This window comes from Erythrolamprus reginae, chromosome 3 (assembly GCF_031021105.1).
Source record: "Erythrolamprus reginae isolate rEryReg1 chromosome 3, rEryReg1.hap1, whole genome shotgun sequence".
NCBI lineage: Eukaryota > Metazoa > Chordata > Lepidosauria > Squamata > Dipsadidae > Erythrolamprus > Erythrolamprus reginae.
This window is the reverse complement of record NC_091952.1, coordinates 75375916-75395177: the sequence shown is the minus strand read 5'-3', so window position 1 is coordinate 75395177 and position 19262 is coordinate 75375916. Positions and strand designations below refer to the sequence as shown.

Sequence of the window (19262 nt, the reverse complement as noted above, 5' to 3'; positions counted from 1 at the left end):
TGATCACAGCAAAAAGGTTGTAATATTGTGTGCGGCTTGCTTAATGACTGCATTTTTTTTGCAACTGATGTTCCAGTCCTGATCATTATTGTAAGTTGAGGACTACCTGAATATACATGTACAGTTTCTAATATTATGTGAATACACTGATGAATAGTCGAAGATCTATAGTTGGGGACCAGGCATCTGCTATTGATTTCTATAGGACCCAAGGCATAAGGGGAAAATAGTAGATTTTATACTACTTGTATGATAGATTTTTACTTTGCAGAAGTAAACAGCTGAGGTTGCAGAGATGTGTAAAAGGTGACGCTGGCAATTGCTTTATGGGGTTCAGGCCTTTTCAAAATATACAGTCAACAGTTCAAAATCCATTATGTTACTTAGTTTATTCTATTACATTATTATGAGGAATATTAGCCCTTTCCTAGATTATAACATTGATATTTATCATTCTTTATTCAAGGATTTCCATGCGTATTCATCAGCTCCTGCCTTTGAATTATTTGTCATTTTTCTAGAACACACTTTTTAAATGAAAAATAATGAATATCAATGCATTGTTTAGCAACATTTTGGTAACTAACGGATTCTTTAAATAAACTTTAAATATGGTTAAGCAATCTGACCAAAAACATCTTTGTAGTCCACCACATATGCTCATTATTCTTTCCTTTATCATAAGCTACATTTACTCAGTTATCATTAAAACACAGCTTTTGGTGGTAGCTGTCAAAGTCACTCTATTAAATGACTCAATGATTGGTTATACAGTAGTTTCTCTCTACAAATTCTGCTGGAGTGGCTTGTAAACTTCTACCCCGACCTTCAAGATGATTCTAGAAATTTCTATTATTAATCGCAGCATGCTTTCAGATCAAATTCCAGTTCAGCTATCATAATACATACAGTACATTTTAAAAATCAATAGAGCAGCAAAATGGGTAAGAGAAGTAGGCAGATTTATGATGAAAGGCAGTAGGCAGGGAGAGAAGGCTGCTTCTTTCTTGGTGCTACCAGAACTGGGAATAATTCGTCTTGATTTCTGAGATTTAATTTTATCCTGAAAGTTACCCATCTTCCTTTAGAGATGTTTTATGTTTCAGAATCTTAATCTTAAATGCAGATTTGAAGGCCATTTAAGTATTGTGATTGTAAAATGGTTTATCACATTGACTTCTCCATTCATATGATTGTTCAATAGCTATTAAACCAATGCCATAATTTCTTTGTAAGGAGCCCCCCCCCCTCCACTCACACTATCCAGAAAGCGTCACGTCAGGGAGATCAGCTAATTAAGAAATAAAACCAGACTGCTGACCCTAGCAGCACATAATATTCTCCATATCTAAGTTTGTCTTGTACTTATGTTATTCATTTTTATATTTTTATATATATTTTCCCCTTTCCTTTTTTCCCTATCTTGTTTATAACAGGATTTGACAAACATGAAAGACTGTTTCCAATCTTAACGTATGTTTGTTTCCATTCAATAAAACATGCAATCGCAACAACTATGAAGTAATGTCTTCCTGTTCCACAAAGTATATTTCCCCACAATAGTTGAAGTGTAATTGGGAAACAGATTTAGTCCACTGTATGTCAAAAGAGGACTGGTTTCAATCACTACAACCAAACAAAATCTAATCCCAAAATATAGGTCTGTGATAAGATGTTCTACAATGATGGGGAAGGGTCTCAGCATTTTCAGGTCCTTTCTCAAGGTACATCAAATGCTATAATAATAATAATAATAATAATAATAATAATAATAATAATAATAATAATAATAATAATAATAATGATGATAGCAATAATAATGCGATGTCGATGATCCATACTTTCTTTTTCTCCACGATCACACACCAGACATTGTGATCGTGGAGAAAAAGAAAGTATGGATCATTGACATCGCAATCCCAGGAGACAGCAGAATTGAGGAGAAGCAGCTAGAGAAATTAGTGAAATACGAAGATCTAAAAATCAATCTGCAATGACTCTGGCATAAGCCCGTGAAAGTGGTCCCAGTGGTACTTGGCACGCTGGGCGCAGTACCAAAGGATCTCAGCGGACATTTGAAAACCATTGGAATTGACAAAATCTCCATCTGTCAATTGCAAAAGGCCACTTTACTGGGATCGGCAAACATAATTCGCCGCTACATCACACAGTCCTAGGTGCTTGGAAAGTGCCCGACGGGTGATGAAATACGAAATCCAGCTTATTGATCTCGTTTGCTGTGTTGTATTGAAATAATAATAATAATAATAATAATAATAATAATAATAATAATAATAATAATAATGTAATTTGTCTGATTCTTCCTTCCGAGCAATCTCTTTCCTCTCTAATCTGAAATATTTAAAAGTCACGAAATGATGTTTCATGAAGATTCTGAAGAGAAGTTCTCCTTTTCTTATCAATCAACAGAGAAGACTTACATGCGGGGAAATTTAGAGGATTGGAGAATGGTATTCTCCTAATTGATAGAAGAAGCTATGGAATGGAGGTACAAGGAAATGACTTAAGCACTATCAGTGTTCCCTCTAATTTTTTGGGGGGGTGGGCGGAAAAGTATAGTGTCTGAGCGGCAGTCCCTTCGGGACTGGGCAGCAGACAAATAATAAACAAACAAACAAACAAACAAACAAACAAAAAACCCACTCTGTTTTGCCTCAGAGAATTTCAAAATAAAATACTGTACTGTGTGTCTATAACAGTGAGCTCATAATAGGGCAACTCTATCAATATCAAAATGCCACTTAAATAGTTGAGTTAGTTTCAAACTAGATTTTGATTTTCTTTCTCTCTTCCTTACTCCCATTCTTTTTCTTTTCCTTCCTCTCTTTTTTCTATCTGTTTCTCTCTCTTCCTCTCTTCCTCTTTCTCTCCTTCTCTCTCACTCTTTCCCTCTTGGCTTCTGGGCAGGTTTGGAAAACTCTGAGTTGATGATGATTTTTAAGTGAGCGATTGCTCACTGCTCAGCTTAGAGGGAACTATGAGCACTATGCATACCTCCATTCCACCTATTCTTCTGTTAAAATACAAACAATTGCAGATAAGGTATAATGCACCATTCTGGGACCCTTCTTGAATTAATCACATTTAAATGCCTAGAAACATCTGGATTAGGAACTAACATAATGCATCTGTTGTTATTAAGATGTCTGGTACACATTTAAAGAGTTGGTAAGTACATAGTCATTCTACACACTTACATTTATAGTGTGGATAATTTAAATTCAAACAATTGAACCATAACAAGATTATGAAAAAAAATCATTTATAATACTTCCCTCAAGAAATAATTCTAACGGGAAAGTTAAACAAGAAGCCTTGCATTATAACTAAAAAATAAAACTGGATGGTTCTAGGAAAGATTTATTTTTCTTTCAGATAATTAAAACATATTGTAGAGAAACGTTCTGGCCATGTCATCGCCACTTATACTTAGAAACTGCATCAAACATTTCCCAGACAAATTCTGGGAAATTTAGAGGATTGGAGAATGGTATTCTCCTAATTGATAGGAGAAGCTATGGAAGGGAGGTACAAGGAAATGACATACGCACTATGCGTACCTCCATTCCACCTATTCTTCTGTTAAAATACAAACAATTGCAGATAAGGTATAATGCACCATTCTGGGACCCTTCTTGAATGAATCACATTTAAATGCCTAGAAACCTCTGGATTAGGAGCTAACATAATGCATCTGTTGTTATTAAATTCTGTTCATTCATAGGAGATGGTGTAGAAAGGTCTTTCTCCATATACTAAACGATGTCATTTTCATTTTTGCTTGTTTGTTTAAAACCAGGGTCATTTGAACAGGTAAATGCACAATGAACTTAGGGAGCACCCTATGCTTTGAAGCTGGCTTATAAAATATTTGCCCCTTCTCTTAGTATCACTTAGTTGACAAGCAGTTAGTGAGCCGCCCCGAGTCTTCGGAGAGGGGCGGCATACAAATCCAAGTAATAAATAAATAAATAAATAAATAAATAAATAAGCATGGGAAAAAATACACATAAAAAGCCTGGGTTAGAAAGAACTGTAACATTTTATTACCATTAAGACTAAACTGGTATTGAAAAGTTTTTATATAACAAGACAAGAAAAGCAATAGCAAATTTAACTATCAACTAGATTATGCATAGCGAGTAACTGTTTCTAGTACTCAGGGAAGAGCATGACTTCTTTTGATTTAAATATATTAACCATACAAAGCACAAACATACGAAAAGGATCAGTGCACTGGACATGGGAGAGCTCTCCCTCAGTCATTTTGTTCCCTTAGCTCTGTTTTCCCCAATCTGAATTACATTAAAATAAAGACTCAGGTTTTTGTTTCTATTGTGCAGTAAGAAAAAAAAAATATTCACAACAAACATGACAATATATCAAACAATATTTCTACACAAGTTACCTTGATACCTCTTGCCACTTAAGTATCATAAGAAAACATTTTAAGACATATACAAACAAAACTAGCAAAGTGTTACAACTTAAAATAAGTTAACAAAAGAAAGAAAATAACTTTATATATATATATATATTTATATTATATATACACATACACACACAACAAAATGACACAATAATATGCTTCTTCCCATAGTTTAAGTAAACAAATAAGTAGACTAGCCAAACTAGCAATATTTGATTTTGGCATATGCGTCACATCAGCAATTAAATAAATAAGTGTTTCAAGCAACATAAAGAGTGTCTCGAATGTGCCAACATAGCCCAATTTATATCAGCATGGGCTAGAAAGTGAATCTGAAAATTCTTAACAAATGAAAAGCAAATGTACTTTTTCCCTCTAAACACATTACATTTAACTATGATACTAAGATATGTAAATAATTTGTAGCACCTACTGCTTGAACAAAGGAAGTTTTTGATCAAAATTAATTTTTTTTCCAAAACTTTGTTCTGCTGATATCCCATACTGATGACTTAAAGAAAAACCATCCTGCAACTCATCTCCTTGCTTTTGGGTTTTGACTGTGGGTAACTGTGTGCCTGGGAAGAATACTCTCCTGTTCTGTATTTAATATTTTATTACAAGCTATGAAAAGATACGAAGATCATCTGTTTGTAGCCCATCCTTCAAAAAACAATCTACTTAATCCAGTTTAAAACACACATCTTGATCTCTAAAAAGTTACCAGTGCAGTATGAACATGACAAAGTTGTCAATTTCCCCTAAATTAGCCAGTCAAAATATTTTTTTTTCTCAAATCCAGGTTCTCTTGTAAAAATTCTTTATATTTTATAAAAATAGATTTTTCTTGAAACCCATTTTCAGCAAAGAGACCATCTCTTTGGCAACATTGTTAATGTTATTTAAACTGTTATGTCATCAGGTATCCCCCCTTTTTACCCTATCCCTAACAGAAGACTGTTTAGTTCACATGATACAAAAGAAAAAAGGAAAAATAAAAAGAGTTGCAAAATTATACTTCATTTTGCAATTTTTATTATTCCTCTTTAATTTATGCTGGGGGTTTACCAATCTGATTGAATCAAACATTTTGGAAAAAAGAGCAGAATCTGCTAATTCCAGTGGTTTGTAAAAATGATTTTAGGTTTTTTATTTGAGTGAATGGTCATCTTAAAAAGATCTACCTTCAAGGAAGGTAGTAAAACTAGCTGGCCGGGTAAAAATCCCTGCACTTTGTTATTTATGTATATTATATTCAACAACAACAGCTATGAAAGAACATTCAATGCATCAAAGATTTTTGTTTTTTTTCTAAGCATTATAAAATCCTTTTCCTGTTCACAAGATATCCAATGTTTAATACTTAGGCAACACTGGCTTATAAAAGTCCATGGTTGAGTATAAGCCTTGAAGAGTTTTTTTTGTTTGTATATATATTTATATATTTATATATATTTATAATAATAATTATTAAGGATATGAAATTCAGGATTTATGGGTTTTGTTGGTTTTAAAGGAAACTTGCAATACTCGGTCTCCTAAGCGGTATCCATTAAGGCTAGCAATGGCCATAGCAGCTTCATCGTAGTTGGTCATGGTGACAAAACCAAACCCTTTGCATTTGTTGGTATTGAAGTCGCGGATCACTTTGACGTTATTGACTGCTCCAAAGGGGCCAAACAGCTGCCACAGCACACTTTCATCCGAGTCGGGTGATAAATTGTAGACAAAAATACACCATCCAGTCCCAGTATGGCCAGGAATATTCATTCCCACAAGGCTTGTCATCCCATCAATTGTGATTGGAGAAAACCTACCAGATTAATGTTGAAGAAAAGAAAGAGAGAGAGGAAAAAAAGACAGAAAGGAAAACCAACCTAAAGATCAATTTTCAAACATGGCATTTTTTGATAAAAATCAATCCCAGAACTTTCCCCAAAACCTGTGAATAATACATATCATGTATAATACACAGATATTATATAAATACACCCCTTGTTGAAAATGGTGGAACTAACAATCTCTACTGAAAAGAATGCAATTAGTTAGCAATTAAGCAGTCCCACAATTTACGACATTGTGAAAATGGCACAATGAAAATGTATATGCATATGGAGATGCACATAAAAGTACCCAATAAAAGTATTGGAAACAATGAAAATCTTAGCAAAATTATGGCATTTTTCAGTTGGTCTCCCACCAAATCTGGTACAAACTTATGGTATATAAAAGAAATTATCTCAGTTAGAATAATGTGTGTGTGTGCACTCATACGCTAAAATTGATAACTTGCTTGTTTTCTATCAGATTACAGGTAGTCCTTGACTTCATTTAGTAACTGTTCAACATTACAATGACACTGAAAAAGGTGACTTATGACCATTTTTCATACTTATGACTGTTATAGCATTCCCATGGTCATGTGATCAAAGTTTAGACACTTGACCACTGACTCATAATTATGACGATTGTGACCTTCTGACAAGCAAAGTCAACAGGGAAGCCAGATTCACTTAAAAACTGCAGTGATTCACTTAATAACTTAATAACTGTGGCAAGAAAGGCTGTAAAATGTGATAAAGCTCCCAGTGATCTCACTACTCACTGTTTCACTTAAGAACAGAAATTTTGGCTGAATTGCAGTCATAAATCAAGGACTACATGGATTTACCATACGATAAATATAATAAAATCTAGCATTTCAAGTACTTACAACAGTTCTTAGATTAAGATAATGAAAAGCCTTTCGTGTTTATCTGTATCATATATACAGTAATTTTTAGACTTTCCCCCATCTAGCAGCTCTGTTGCCTCCTTCAAAACATCATATAAGAATAAGCTCTGCTTCATTGTGCAATAAAGTATCCTATTTTTTGGATTATAAAATGGACTGGACTATAAAATGCACCTAGATTTACAGGAGGAAAACAAGGGGGAAAAAGGTTTTGGCCTCTGTGCATCGAGGGTGTGTTTTTGCCCTCCCCTGGCCCCCAGAAGCACTCGGCAGTACTCTGCACATTCCGTTTTCACAAAAAACACACCTATTTTTGGCCTGCAGAGTGCTTCTGGGGGCCAGGGAGGGCAAAATCAGGATGCACGGAGGACTCGGGAGTCCAAAAGCAAGCCCGTTTTGGGTGAAACCGGGACGTGCAGAGACTGCAGTGCTTTTGGGGGACAGGGAGGGTGAAAACGTGACATGCAGAGGGCTTGGGCCCCCCAAAACAGGCCCGTATTCAGTCTTTAAGACACACCAAAACTTTCACTCACTTTTGGGGTGGAGGGAGTACAATATTCTAAAAAATATGGTACATTCACAGCCACCCAGAAATCACCCAGAAATCAAGTGAACAGTAGTAATTGTAAAGCCTGGCAGTGTGTTCAGGATATTATTATTATTATTATTATTATTATTATTATTATTATTATTATTATTATTTATTGGATTTGTATGCTGCCCCTCTCTGCAGACTCAGGACGGCTAACAACAGCAGTAAAACAGTACAACAAAATCCAATACTAAAAAACAATTAAAAACAATATTTAAAAACCATAAATCCAAACACCATGTGTTAAGTTTTGAATTGGTCATCACTTGGTTAAATCATCTGAATTTAGCTTTAAATTTAAATTCACACTGACAATTCTGAAGTTTACAATGTTACCTGTGGGAAATTTGCTGCATAATAATGGTGTAATTTTTCTTCAAAATATTCCCACTGTATTCAGAATCAGTGTTTATTTTGTGTATTTATATCTTTCTTCCAGGAGTTCACATTTCCCAATTTAAGACCAGAACTACTGGCAGGTTAAAAGACAGCAGTTAATGTGAAGACACCATCTTCAATGATAGATAGAATTTATAGGTAGATTTCCTTAAGATTAGAACAGCATTTGATCCATACCTCATTTGGTCTTATGTAATATAGACCACTATAAGAGGAAAAGTCTGTAAAACCGACTAGTAGTTACCTAGTAACTACTGTATTACACAATAAACTGGCAACAACTTCCTTATTTATGACTGATTTGAATTCATAATTCAAATTAAGTACAAATTGTGCTGTATAACCTTTTCATTTCAAAACAATGAGAACAGTTGCTGTGATGCTAAATATAAAGAACTAGAAATCCCACTGCAATTTTTAAAAAAGCACTTCAAAAATGGCATTTAAGTAAAAAAATAATTCCTTGAATCTGGCCCCCAGAGGATTTCTTTTAATATACAGAAGCATTGTGACACAGAACTGAGATAATTTATCCAGAATAGTTTTCCTTTAGTTTACGATTTTAATGTAAAACTGGGTAATAAACAGAAACAAAGGTAGGCTAAAATAGCTAAAAACCCACAGTTGGATAGGGCACAGACTGAAAGGAAATATACCATACCATATATACCAAATATATCATACCAAATATACCATAGAAAAGAAAAAAATGGTCTGGATTTAAGGAAGGGAGCTGTAGATGGCAGCAGTACACCATCCATCCCAAAAAGCAGGGCCGGAGTGGGTTAGTGCATGGTTAGGAGACCAACTGGAAATACCAGATATCAGTTTTACAGAGGAGAGAAAACGAGACAGTCAGAAGGAGCAATGGCAAAAAACCTGCCATCCTTCTGCCAAAGAAAAAAAGAGATGAGCTTGGTTCAGGAAATCTTAAAACTATCCTAATTTTTTTTTAAGCATAACTTTTTCTTTTGATGGTCACTTATCCTCCACATAACCCATCTAATCTAATTATAGTTCCAAAATGAAACTCAAATAGAATGTACAAGATTTGGAAGGATGATTATATTCCCTGGCTGCTCCTTCAACTATAATCACGATACCAGGGGTTGGCAACCTTTGGCTTCGGAGCCGCATGTGGCTCTTTGGGGCCCCTGTTGTGACTCCCTGTCCCATCACTGGTTGGCTTCGCCCTCCTCTCCCCCACCTGGCATGAGAAGGTAAGGACGATGGCCTGAATGGAGAAGCAGCCAGGGCTGATTTCTCTGGCGCTGGTAGAGGAACATAGCCACCCATGGCTGAGGTTTTTCTTCGGGCAACCCTCCTTCCCCTCTCGCAGCTCCATGAGTGGCTGTGGCAGGGCTAGGAGTGTGTGCATGTGTGGGAAGACCCTCAAGTGAGTGCCAAACTGCAGCAAAGGTGCACTCAGAGGGCGGGCGGCTGCTCGCTTAAGGTGGGTCTTTGAATGCTTCTCTCCTTCACCATTGCCTTGCCAGTCCCATCACCCCCCCCCCCCCAGCTCTTCGGCCAACCACGGTGGGTGTGAGCTCCAGCCTGAAACGGCAGCAAGCAAAGGCTGCCTTCACTCCAGCGACCTTCTCTCCTTTCATATGGGGTGGGGTGGTGGGCACGGCAAGGCAATGGCCAGATCCTTAGGACAGGAGAGAAGCGGCCCACATTTGCGCATAAGGCAGCCTTCGCTAACACCCTCCTCCTTCAGCCAAAGAGCTTGGTGGGGGTAACACGGCGAGGCAATGGCTGGATCCTTAGGACAGGAGAGAAGCTGTGTCCAAAGACCCTCCTTACGTGAGCAGCCACCCACCACCTGCCCTCCGCGTGCACCTTTGTGCCTTGAGGGTCTGTGCATGCCACAGCCAGGCAGGAGTCCAGAGAAGGGGAAGAGAGTGGCGCGAAGAGAAGCCCGGGGTGACGAGTGTTCCACCATACAGAGCATACAGAGAAAGAAGGGGAGAAAGAGAGAGATGAGAAAAAGAGAGAGATGAGAAAAAGAGGGAGATGAGGGAGAGAAAGATGGGTGGGGAAGAAGGGAGAAAAAGAGATAGAGATGGAGAGAGGGAAAGAGAGAAAGAAAGATGGGAGGGAGAGAGGGAAAAGAGAAAGATACTTTTTTTTCATAGAAAATAAACAGAGCCACAAAACCTATGTAGGTGTAGCTTGGGGGGGGGGAGTCATGTGACTCAGTGTGAGTGATGTCGAGTTGGCCATGCCCATCCAGGTTTTGTGACTCTGGTTGTTTTGTTTTCTCTGGGAAATGGGTCCAAATGGCTCTTTGGGTTTTTAAGGTTGCTGACCCCTGCCCTATGCAGAAGAAAAATTCCAGCAGTATTTGGAAATGTGAGAAGACTACTGAAGTCCTCCAAATCATTTCAAAGTCATTAGGGACAACACATCGAAACTCCTTTGAATCAAATCACCTCTCTGAAGGTTAATGCAGTCCTATTCTTTGGCCACTGCTATTTCTGTCAAGTGCTATTTATAAAGACACATTATCATTCATTCTTTGGCACTTAGGAAACAACTGTTTTTATCAATCTAGCACACCCACAATTTCATTTTGGGATAAGCAACACTGTAAAAGGTACAGAACTCAATTAAATCCCGGCAGATTATATATTATACAGTATGTATGAAATCTCGTACAATCACGAATGAAAAAGTCATTGCTAATTTTCTGATTTTTCTAATTTTTCTTCAGATTGAACTGTATTCATCTGGAGACAGGCCTATTCTAGCTAAAACATATGCTTACCAGTGTTTTTGTTGTCCCCAAACAACCTGGAATAATCTAGGTGTGAGGACATACACACAATGTAAACATGCAAGGAAATATCATACATATTGTGTGTCTGCAATATTACATAAGAATACTTACTCTTTTTCAAGAGAGATACAGAGCAAATGAATTGGCATCTTTGCTCATAACTTTTGTACATATACTATCGTGCTACAGTAATGATGTAAGGCCCTTTGTCCTAGATATGTAGGATTTCTGAGCTGAAAGCATGTAAAATAATCATTCTGTGATATGTGTTCCTTTAACTTCTGTGTATGTGTATGTGTGTACATATGTGTGTGTGTGTGAGTCTGTCTGTCTATCCATCCATCTATCTGTCTGTCTATATGTTTTTTTCTGTTGAAAATATGTTACACAAATAGAATATAGTTTGTCGGCAATAAAAATTTAACTGTCTTGGATATGGCCCCTGGAGGAGCCAAGAGGCAAAAAGGAAGCAGTATGCTTCCTCCCATATTTGGGTATGCCAGGGTGATTCGACAGAAAAAAACATATAACTTTTCCCTGGTACAAGCTTAGAGGAGGAGAACCTGTGGTCTAGAGCAGTGTTTTTCAACCAGTGTGCCGTGAGACATGGTCAGGTGTGCTGCAAAGCTCAGAGAGAGAAAGAAAGCAAGAGAGATAGAAAGCAAGAGAGAGAAAGAGAGAGAGAAAGAGAACAAGAGAGAAAGAAAGCAAGAGAGAGAGAAAGAGAACAAGAGAAAGAAAGCAAGAGAGAGAGAAAGAGAGAAAGAGAGAAAGAAAGAAAGAGAGAGAGAGAAAGAGAGGGAGGGAAGGAGAGACAGAGAAAGATATAGAGGGAGGTAGGGAGGGAGAGAGAAAGAGAGCAAAAAAGAGGAAGGAAGGAAGAGAAAGAAAGAGGGATGGAGAGAGAGAAAGAAAAAGGAAGGAAGGGAGAGAAAGAGGGATAGAGAAATAGAGTGAAAGGGGGGAAGAGAGAGAATTTTTTTGTCCAAACTTTTTTTAGGCCCCCCACCCACCCCACTCAATGTGCCCAGGGTTTCGTAAATGTAAAAAATGTGCCGCGGCTCAAAAAAGGTTGAAAATCACTGGTCTAGAGGTTAAAGCTACTACAGGCAGACTCCCCAGGTTCAAATCCCAGTACGGGTATGGCCAGCTGATGAGAGCAAAATAGCTTGAAATAGAACTATACTAATCTCAGCAAAAATGTTACACACACACACACACAATTTCTAACAAAGAACCATAATAATATGACCTTTAAAAATTGAATTAAAATCAAATCAAATCAGAACAAGCAAACCGTTAACCTAAAGTAGAAAAATCACAAGCTCCAAATTACTGGAAGCACTGTTAAACCTGTAACAAAGAAAACCTGGATCTGATTAAGGTGCATACAGTTACAGTGTAACAAAAATAAGAAGAAAAGTTATGGGTTTCTTGAAAAATCAAGCCAATATTAATTTTAACTATATTTGCAATTATAAATTTATACTAAATGTCTACTAATAAATTTGGATTCAATGAAACATGACCCCTCCAAAAAATATTAAACAGAATAGTTTTGGAATCAGAATACTTGTATCTGTAGCACCTAAACCATCTCAAAAAACCTGTAACAACAGAAAACATGGAATAAAAGATTTGCACATAACTTTTGTATGCGCTTGTGCACATTGTTAAATAAAATGAACTGAAGTCCAAATGAAAAGACAGAAAACGTTTGGCATGCTGGTGAAAAAAAAAAGAAGGAATTAAAAACAAAATAAAGTTAGTGATTAAAAAAAATTATAGCACCAATCTGTGCCAACATGGACATCTGGCAATCTGGAATTCTAATTACCTCTTTACGCCATAGGCCATATTAAGCAAATTGTCCAGCCTGAAAAGAGAAGGAGGGTCCCTGGGTTAATGTCTCACAGATGGCAAGATTGCTCAATGGAACTTTTATTAATAATGCTCCATTTTCAAAGAAGGAATTTCAACATTATCCAGTGGGTCTAATCAATCAGCAACTATAAACTACAATCAATTAATGCCATTTTTAGATGTGCTAGTAATGAAGAAAAGTAACATTCCAGAATCCCAACATTAGATCTTGCACAGAAGAGTTTTGTTGTGGTTTTGTTTTCATACACTATTAATATCCAATTATCATTTGTTCAACTATTTATGTTATTGCTATTCAACAGCTGAATACAATTATGCTAGAAGAATAAGTAAACATGCTATCTTTATCTCTTTTAAGATTCCATGTTACACCTGCACACTATGTACATATGCAGGCAGACCACCAGTTACAATCATTTGTTTAATGACAGTTCAAAATTGCAATCGCCTTGGAAAAAGTAACTTATGACCTGTATTCAGAGTTATTACTGTTGCATCATATCTTGTGGTCATGCAAGTTCAATCTGCAATCTTTTCAGCTGGTTTCTGATAATCAAGGTAATGGTCGTAAAGTTGGTTTTGGTCATGTGACTACTTGTTTAATGACTGCATAGCTTAACAACCAAAATTCTGGTTTCAATTATGATTGTAAATGGAAGACTGCCTATTTGGGGCGGGGTGGGGGGTGGTTGGTTGGGAACAATTTAAATATTTGTCAGAGCAGACTAGCTTAATGTTAATTAAAGAAAAATGAAAATATTTATCATGATCAATAATAATATATATATTTTATTTATTAGATTGGTATGCCGCCCTTCTCCGTAGACTTAGTATTATTAGTATTATTAATAAATAATACTAATGAAGTTTTTCCCTATTTACATATTAATTAGGTCATGTTTATTTATTTATATACCAAATTTATATAGTCACTAGCTCACAAGAAACAGTTCTGGGTGGTGTACAATAATAAAATATGTCAAAAAAACCACCCCGCCCATAACTTTTACTAAAACATTAAAAAAGCAAGAAAGTAAATTAACAAAGGAGCCATCTGAAGAGCTCACCAGCTCACTAAGACTGATGACAACGCTAGATCTTGAGAGACTTTATTTATTTTTTATTTATTTTATTTATTCATTTATTTATTTTGTCCAGTACACATAATAATACACAATGAATGTTATAGAGGATATAGTGGAGAAGAAATACGAGATATAGGAGAGACTATAGGACAGGGGACGGAAGGCACTCTAGTGCGCTTATGTACGCCCCTTACTGACTTCTTAGGAATCTGGAGAGGTCAACCGTGGATAGTCTAAGGGTAAAATGTTGGGGGATAGGGGATGATACTACGGAGTCCGGTAATGAGTTCCACGTTTCAAGAACTCGATTACTAAAGTCATATTTTTTACAGTCAAGTTTGGAGTGGTTAATATTAAGCTTGAATCTGTTGTGTGCTCTTGTATTGTTGTGGTTGAAGCGGAAAATAAGTAGGGATGGGGCTCACATCAGTTTGGAGGGGAGTCACACACCCTTGGCAGAGAAGTAATGCTCTTCAGGCCAATCAAGTGTAATTTCCTAAAAGGTGGGACCAGCAACTTGTTTCTTTTGCCAGAAACAATTGGACAAGCAGTTGTAATTGGGGAGAGGCATTCCCCCTCATAAACTGGTCCCATGCTAGGAAAGGCTTTAAAGTCAAACTGAACTTTGAACCTGGAAGCAGACTGGCAACCAATATACGTGGAACCCTCAATCCCAAACTCTGTCCTCAGATTAGTAGTTTAATTAAGCTAGAAGTATCATAATCAATTCTAATTCACTTTAAATTGTATTCAACTGGTCTTGATACCAGTGTAATTTATACTGATGCTCATTGTTACAGTTATCTGAAAAAGCAAGTCCAATTGTTGAAAAGGCTGCCAAGGAATAAAGAATATTTAGAAACAGAAGACTGACGGCAGAAAAAGACCTCATGGTCCATCTAGTCTGCCCTTATACTATTTCCTGTATTTTATCTTACAATGGATATATGTTTATCCCATTTATTTAAGAACTGACTTTAATAACACTAATAGATATTTTTGTTTCTTTTTAAGACAAAAACTATTTACTAATTAATTAGAAAAGTACATATATTTTATACTAATATTATCTGTTTAAGCGGAAATATTTAGTGCTTGCTTCTGATACTCTGATGATCACAACCTTGTGGAAAGGGATTTTTTCTTTAATTTTTCTGTAATGGATCTTATAATTGCTTTGCAACATTTGGCTGAATGTAACATTCTGGCTACAATGGAAAAACCATCAATTTCCATAGGAGTCCTTTTTAAAAAAAAATACAAAATAAATTGTTTAGCTTTAATGATAATAAATCAAACAGGAGAGCAATGCAAAGAGAAAATTACCTGAATCTCTGAGCCTGATGGTGGAGAGGTCCAGGGTAGCGTCTGTTGGGCGACTGGTACAGCTGGGAAAGGAGGGCTTGGCTTGTTTTTTGACTGGGGTTATTAGCAAACTTCACAGTAATCGGTTCTGTAGCACCACTTGGCTTTTGGCCATTAAGTCCCTTTATGGCTTCTTCTGCCTCTATTCTCTTATCAAAACGAATAAATCCCACACCACGAGAAACACCTGGAATAAGAGAAGAAGATTTAAATAAGTGAAGGAAAACAACACTGGAAGACCTCAAAGGTCCCTTTCAATGTTCTGTTTAAAGTTCCAAGTGTTCATTTACTAGAAGTAGTGCAATTGACCAGGTAAGTTGATTTTCAAAGACATTCATAGGATACCATGGTATCCTTCTGTGCCAGCTGGAGGGGTTGGGACTTATTATTTATTTATTTATTTACTTAATTTATTTATTTGTCAAACAAGTACAGTGATACCTCGTCTTACAAACCCCTCGTCATACAAACTTTTCGAGATACAAACCTGGGGTTTAAGATTTTTTTGCCTCTTCTTCCAAACTATTTTCACCTTACAAACCCAAGCCGCCGCCACTGGGATGCCCCGCCTCCAGACTTCTGTTGGCAACAAAGTTTTTGCGCTGCTTAGATTCCCCTGAGGCTCCCCTCAATGGGAAAAACACCTCTGGACTTCCATGTTTTTGCGATGCTGCAGGGGAATCCCAGCAGCGCAAAAACTGGCGCTTCGCTGGCAACAGAAGTCCGGAGGTGGGATTTCCCAGCGAGGGGAGCCTCAGCGAAATCGCAGCATCCCAAAAAACGGAGGTGGGGTTTCCCATGGAGGGCAGCCTCAGGGGAATTCCAGCAGGGCAAAAACGGGCGCTTCGGCTGGCAAAAGGGGTGAGTTTTGGGCTTGCACGCATTAATCGCTTTTCCATTGATTCCTATGGGAAACATTGTTTCATTTACAAACTTTTCACCTTACAAACCTCGTCCCGGAACCAATTAAGTTCATAAGATAAAGTATCACTGTATAGTATTAGAGTACATATTAACATAACATAACGTAAGTAGAATGTAGTAATAGAAAGGATAATAAGACAGTAGGACAGGGACATTAGGCACATAAGTGCACTTATGCAAGCCCCTTACAGACCTCTTAGAAAAGGGGAGAGGTCAATTGTAGATAATGTAAGGTTGAAGATTTTGGGGTTGGGGGAAGCAACAACGGAGTCAGGTAATGAGTTCCAGGTGGTGACCACTCTATTGCTGAAATCGTATTTTCTGCAGTCAAGTTTGGAGCGATTCACATTCAGTTTGTATCTATTACGTGCTCTTGTGTTGCTGTTGTTAAAGGTGAAGTAGTCACTGACAGGGAGTACATTATGATGTATGATTTTATGAACAACAGTTAAATCAGTTCGGAGACGACGTAGTTGTAAATTTTCTAGATTTAGTATTTGAAGTCTGGAGGAGTAAGGTAATTTGTTACGTGAGGAGGAGTGGAGGACTCTTCTTGTGAAGTATTTCTGGACTCCTTTGATTGTATTAATATCTGATATGCAGTGTGAATTCCATACAGGTGAGCTATATTCTAGAATAGGTCTGACGAATGTTTTGTATGCACTGGTTAATAAATCAGTGTTTCTAGAGAAGAAGCTATGTAAGATTAGGTTTACAATTCTTAATGCTTTTTTGGCAATGCTCTTACAGTGGGCTCTAGCATTTAGGTCACTGGAAATGAGTACTCCAAGGTCTTTGACTGAGTGAGGGTCCTCTATTAGTTCAGTTTTACCAAGTACGTATTTAGTATTTGGATTATTTTTACCATTGTGTAGGAGGCAGCATTTGTTGGTAGAGATTTGAAGTTGCCAGTTGTTAAACCATTCAGCTTTCAAAAGGTCCTTTTGAAGGGTAGAAATATTGTCAGTGGTTTTAAATAGTTTAACATCATCAGCAAAGAGAACACAACTGCTTGTCATATTGTCACAGAGATCGTTTATGTAGAGTATAAAGAGAGTAGGTCCTAAAACACTGCCTTGTGGGTGAGATCATCCAAGAACATGAGGTGACGTGTCATCAGTATGCTGATGACACCCAGTTGTACATCTCCAGCCCGTGTCCACTCGGCGAAGCAGTGGAAGTGATGTGCCCGGTGCCTGGAGGCCTGGATGGGTGTCAACAGGCTCAAACTCAACTCTGAGGAGACGGAGTGGCTGTGGGTTTCGCCTCCCAAGGACAATCCCATCTGTCCCATTACCCTGGGGGAGGGGATTATTGACCCCCTCAGAGAAGGTCCCCAACTTGGGCGTCCTTCTCAATCCACAGCTGACTTTAGAACATCACCTTTCTGCTGTGGCGAGGAGGGCGTTTGCCCAGGTTCGCCTGGTGCTTCAGTTGTGGCCCTATTTGGACAGGGAGTCATTGCTCACAGTCACTCATGCTCTTATCACCTCGAGGTTCGACTACTGCAACGCTCTCTACTTGGGGCTGCCGCTGAAGTGTTCAGAAACTCCAGATCGTGCAGAACGCGGCCGTGTGAGCAGTCATGTGTCTTCCCAGATACATCCATGTTTCATCAACACTCTGCAGCCTCCATTGGTTGTTGATTAGTTTCTGGACACAATTCAAAATGTTGGTGATGACTTATAAAGCCCTACATGGCATCAGACCAGAATTCTTATGGGACCACATTCTGCCGTATACATCCCAGTGGCCGATTAGGTCCCACAGAGTTGGCCTTCTCCAGGTCCTTTTGACCAAACAATGTCATCTGGCGGGGCCTAGGGGAAAAGCCTTCTCTGTGGTGGCTCCTGCACTCTGGAATCAACTCCCCCCGGATATTCGAACTACACCCACCCTCCTTGCCTTTCGCAAGAACCTGAAGACGTATCTATGTCACCAGGCATGGGGCAACTAATGAATCCCCTTTTCTGACCATTAAAGTTATGAGTGGGTATGATTGTGTTGTATTGATTGTTTTTAAGATAATGGGTTTTAGTTGCAGTTTTAACCATTGGATTTGTTCTGTATTGTTTTGTTTTGTGAGCTGCCCCGAGTTTTCGGAGAGGGGCGGCATGCAAGTCTAATAAATAAATTATTATTATTATTATTATTATTATTATTATTATTATTATTATTATTATTATACAGTATAAGGTTTATGCATACTGTAATATATGCAAAGTTTAAAAATAGAAGTGTCTGCTTTCACTATATAATGACAGAACGTCAGATATTGTTGTATCTTTTTACAGTGTAATTTCTTTATTCATTCCAGCTTTTCCCTGGAGGGTAAATTTCATTCCAGTGAGAGACCAAAATTTGATGATATATTTGTAATATCATTCAGACCACAGTCTAAATTCCAAATGGCATGAATGGTATAAAGTGGACATATGGCCTCCCATTAGCAATAAAACTATTAGCAATAAAACTATTCATATTTTATATAGTTTGAGAAATAGAACATAGAACAAAATTAAATTATACATTTGACTGTAAACTTCAGTATAAATAATCTCTTCCAGAAGTTAAATAAAAATATGAAATGAGCAAACTGAAATTTAGACATTTTAAAACAAAAATTTTTCAACCTGTTACTTGATCAACCAGAATTCGTGAGGTGATGATGCGCCCATATTGCGAGAAAAGCTGCTCTAGCTCTTTCTGGGTCATCGTTTTTGGAAGGCCGCTGACATACAAATTTGCATCTCTGATTGATGCTGAGCTTGGACGGGCATAGGAAACCTAGGAAGTAAACAATATTCAGTTAAATGAAATATTATATTTTTGGAGAAAAGCTTTAAATGACAAATAGTTAAAGTCTATTTTCAAATTATATGATCACAATTTATTTAAAACAATTTCACATTGTTCTATAGGCTCTTCTACAACAATTTGAGAAACAAAATACAAAATAAAAATAAAAATAGAAATAATTTAGATGCCTACACAAAGGCATCTAAGAGCCAAAATAAAGTAACGGAAGCTGAGTAGATTTACTTTGC

At 37.3% G+C, this 19262-nt stretch overlaps 1 protein-coding gene across 5 annotated transcripts in view; it reads right to left on the bottom strand.

The window, feature by feature from the left end:
* Positions 1-4044: 4044 nt before the first annotated feature.
* Positions 4045-19262, bottom strand: part of ELAVL4 (ELAV like RNA binding protein 4) — a 127789-nt gene continuing 112571 nt past the window's right edge. For 3 of the 5 annotated variants that reach the window (XM_070745846.1, XM_070745848.1, XM_070745850.1), the window contains 4 exons: positions 18849-19002; positions 15253-15478; positions 12795-12833; positions 4045-6263 (listed from right to left, as the gene is read on the bottom strand). In XM_070745846.1, the coding sequence (XP_070601947.1) occupies positions 5936-6263; positions 12795-12833; positions 15253-15478; positions 18849-19002 (747 nt within the window). In that variant the 3' untranslated portion in view covers positions 4045-5935. The remainder of the gene's footprint in view (positions 6264-12794; positions 12834-15252; positions 15479-18848; positions 19003-19262) is intronic. The other 2 variants (XM_070745847.1, XM_070745851.1) reach the window with 1 other exon arrangement.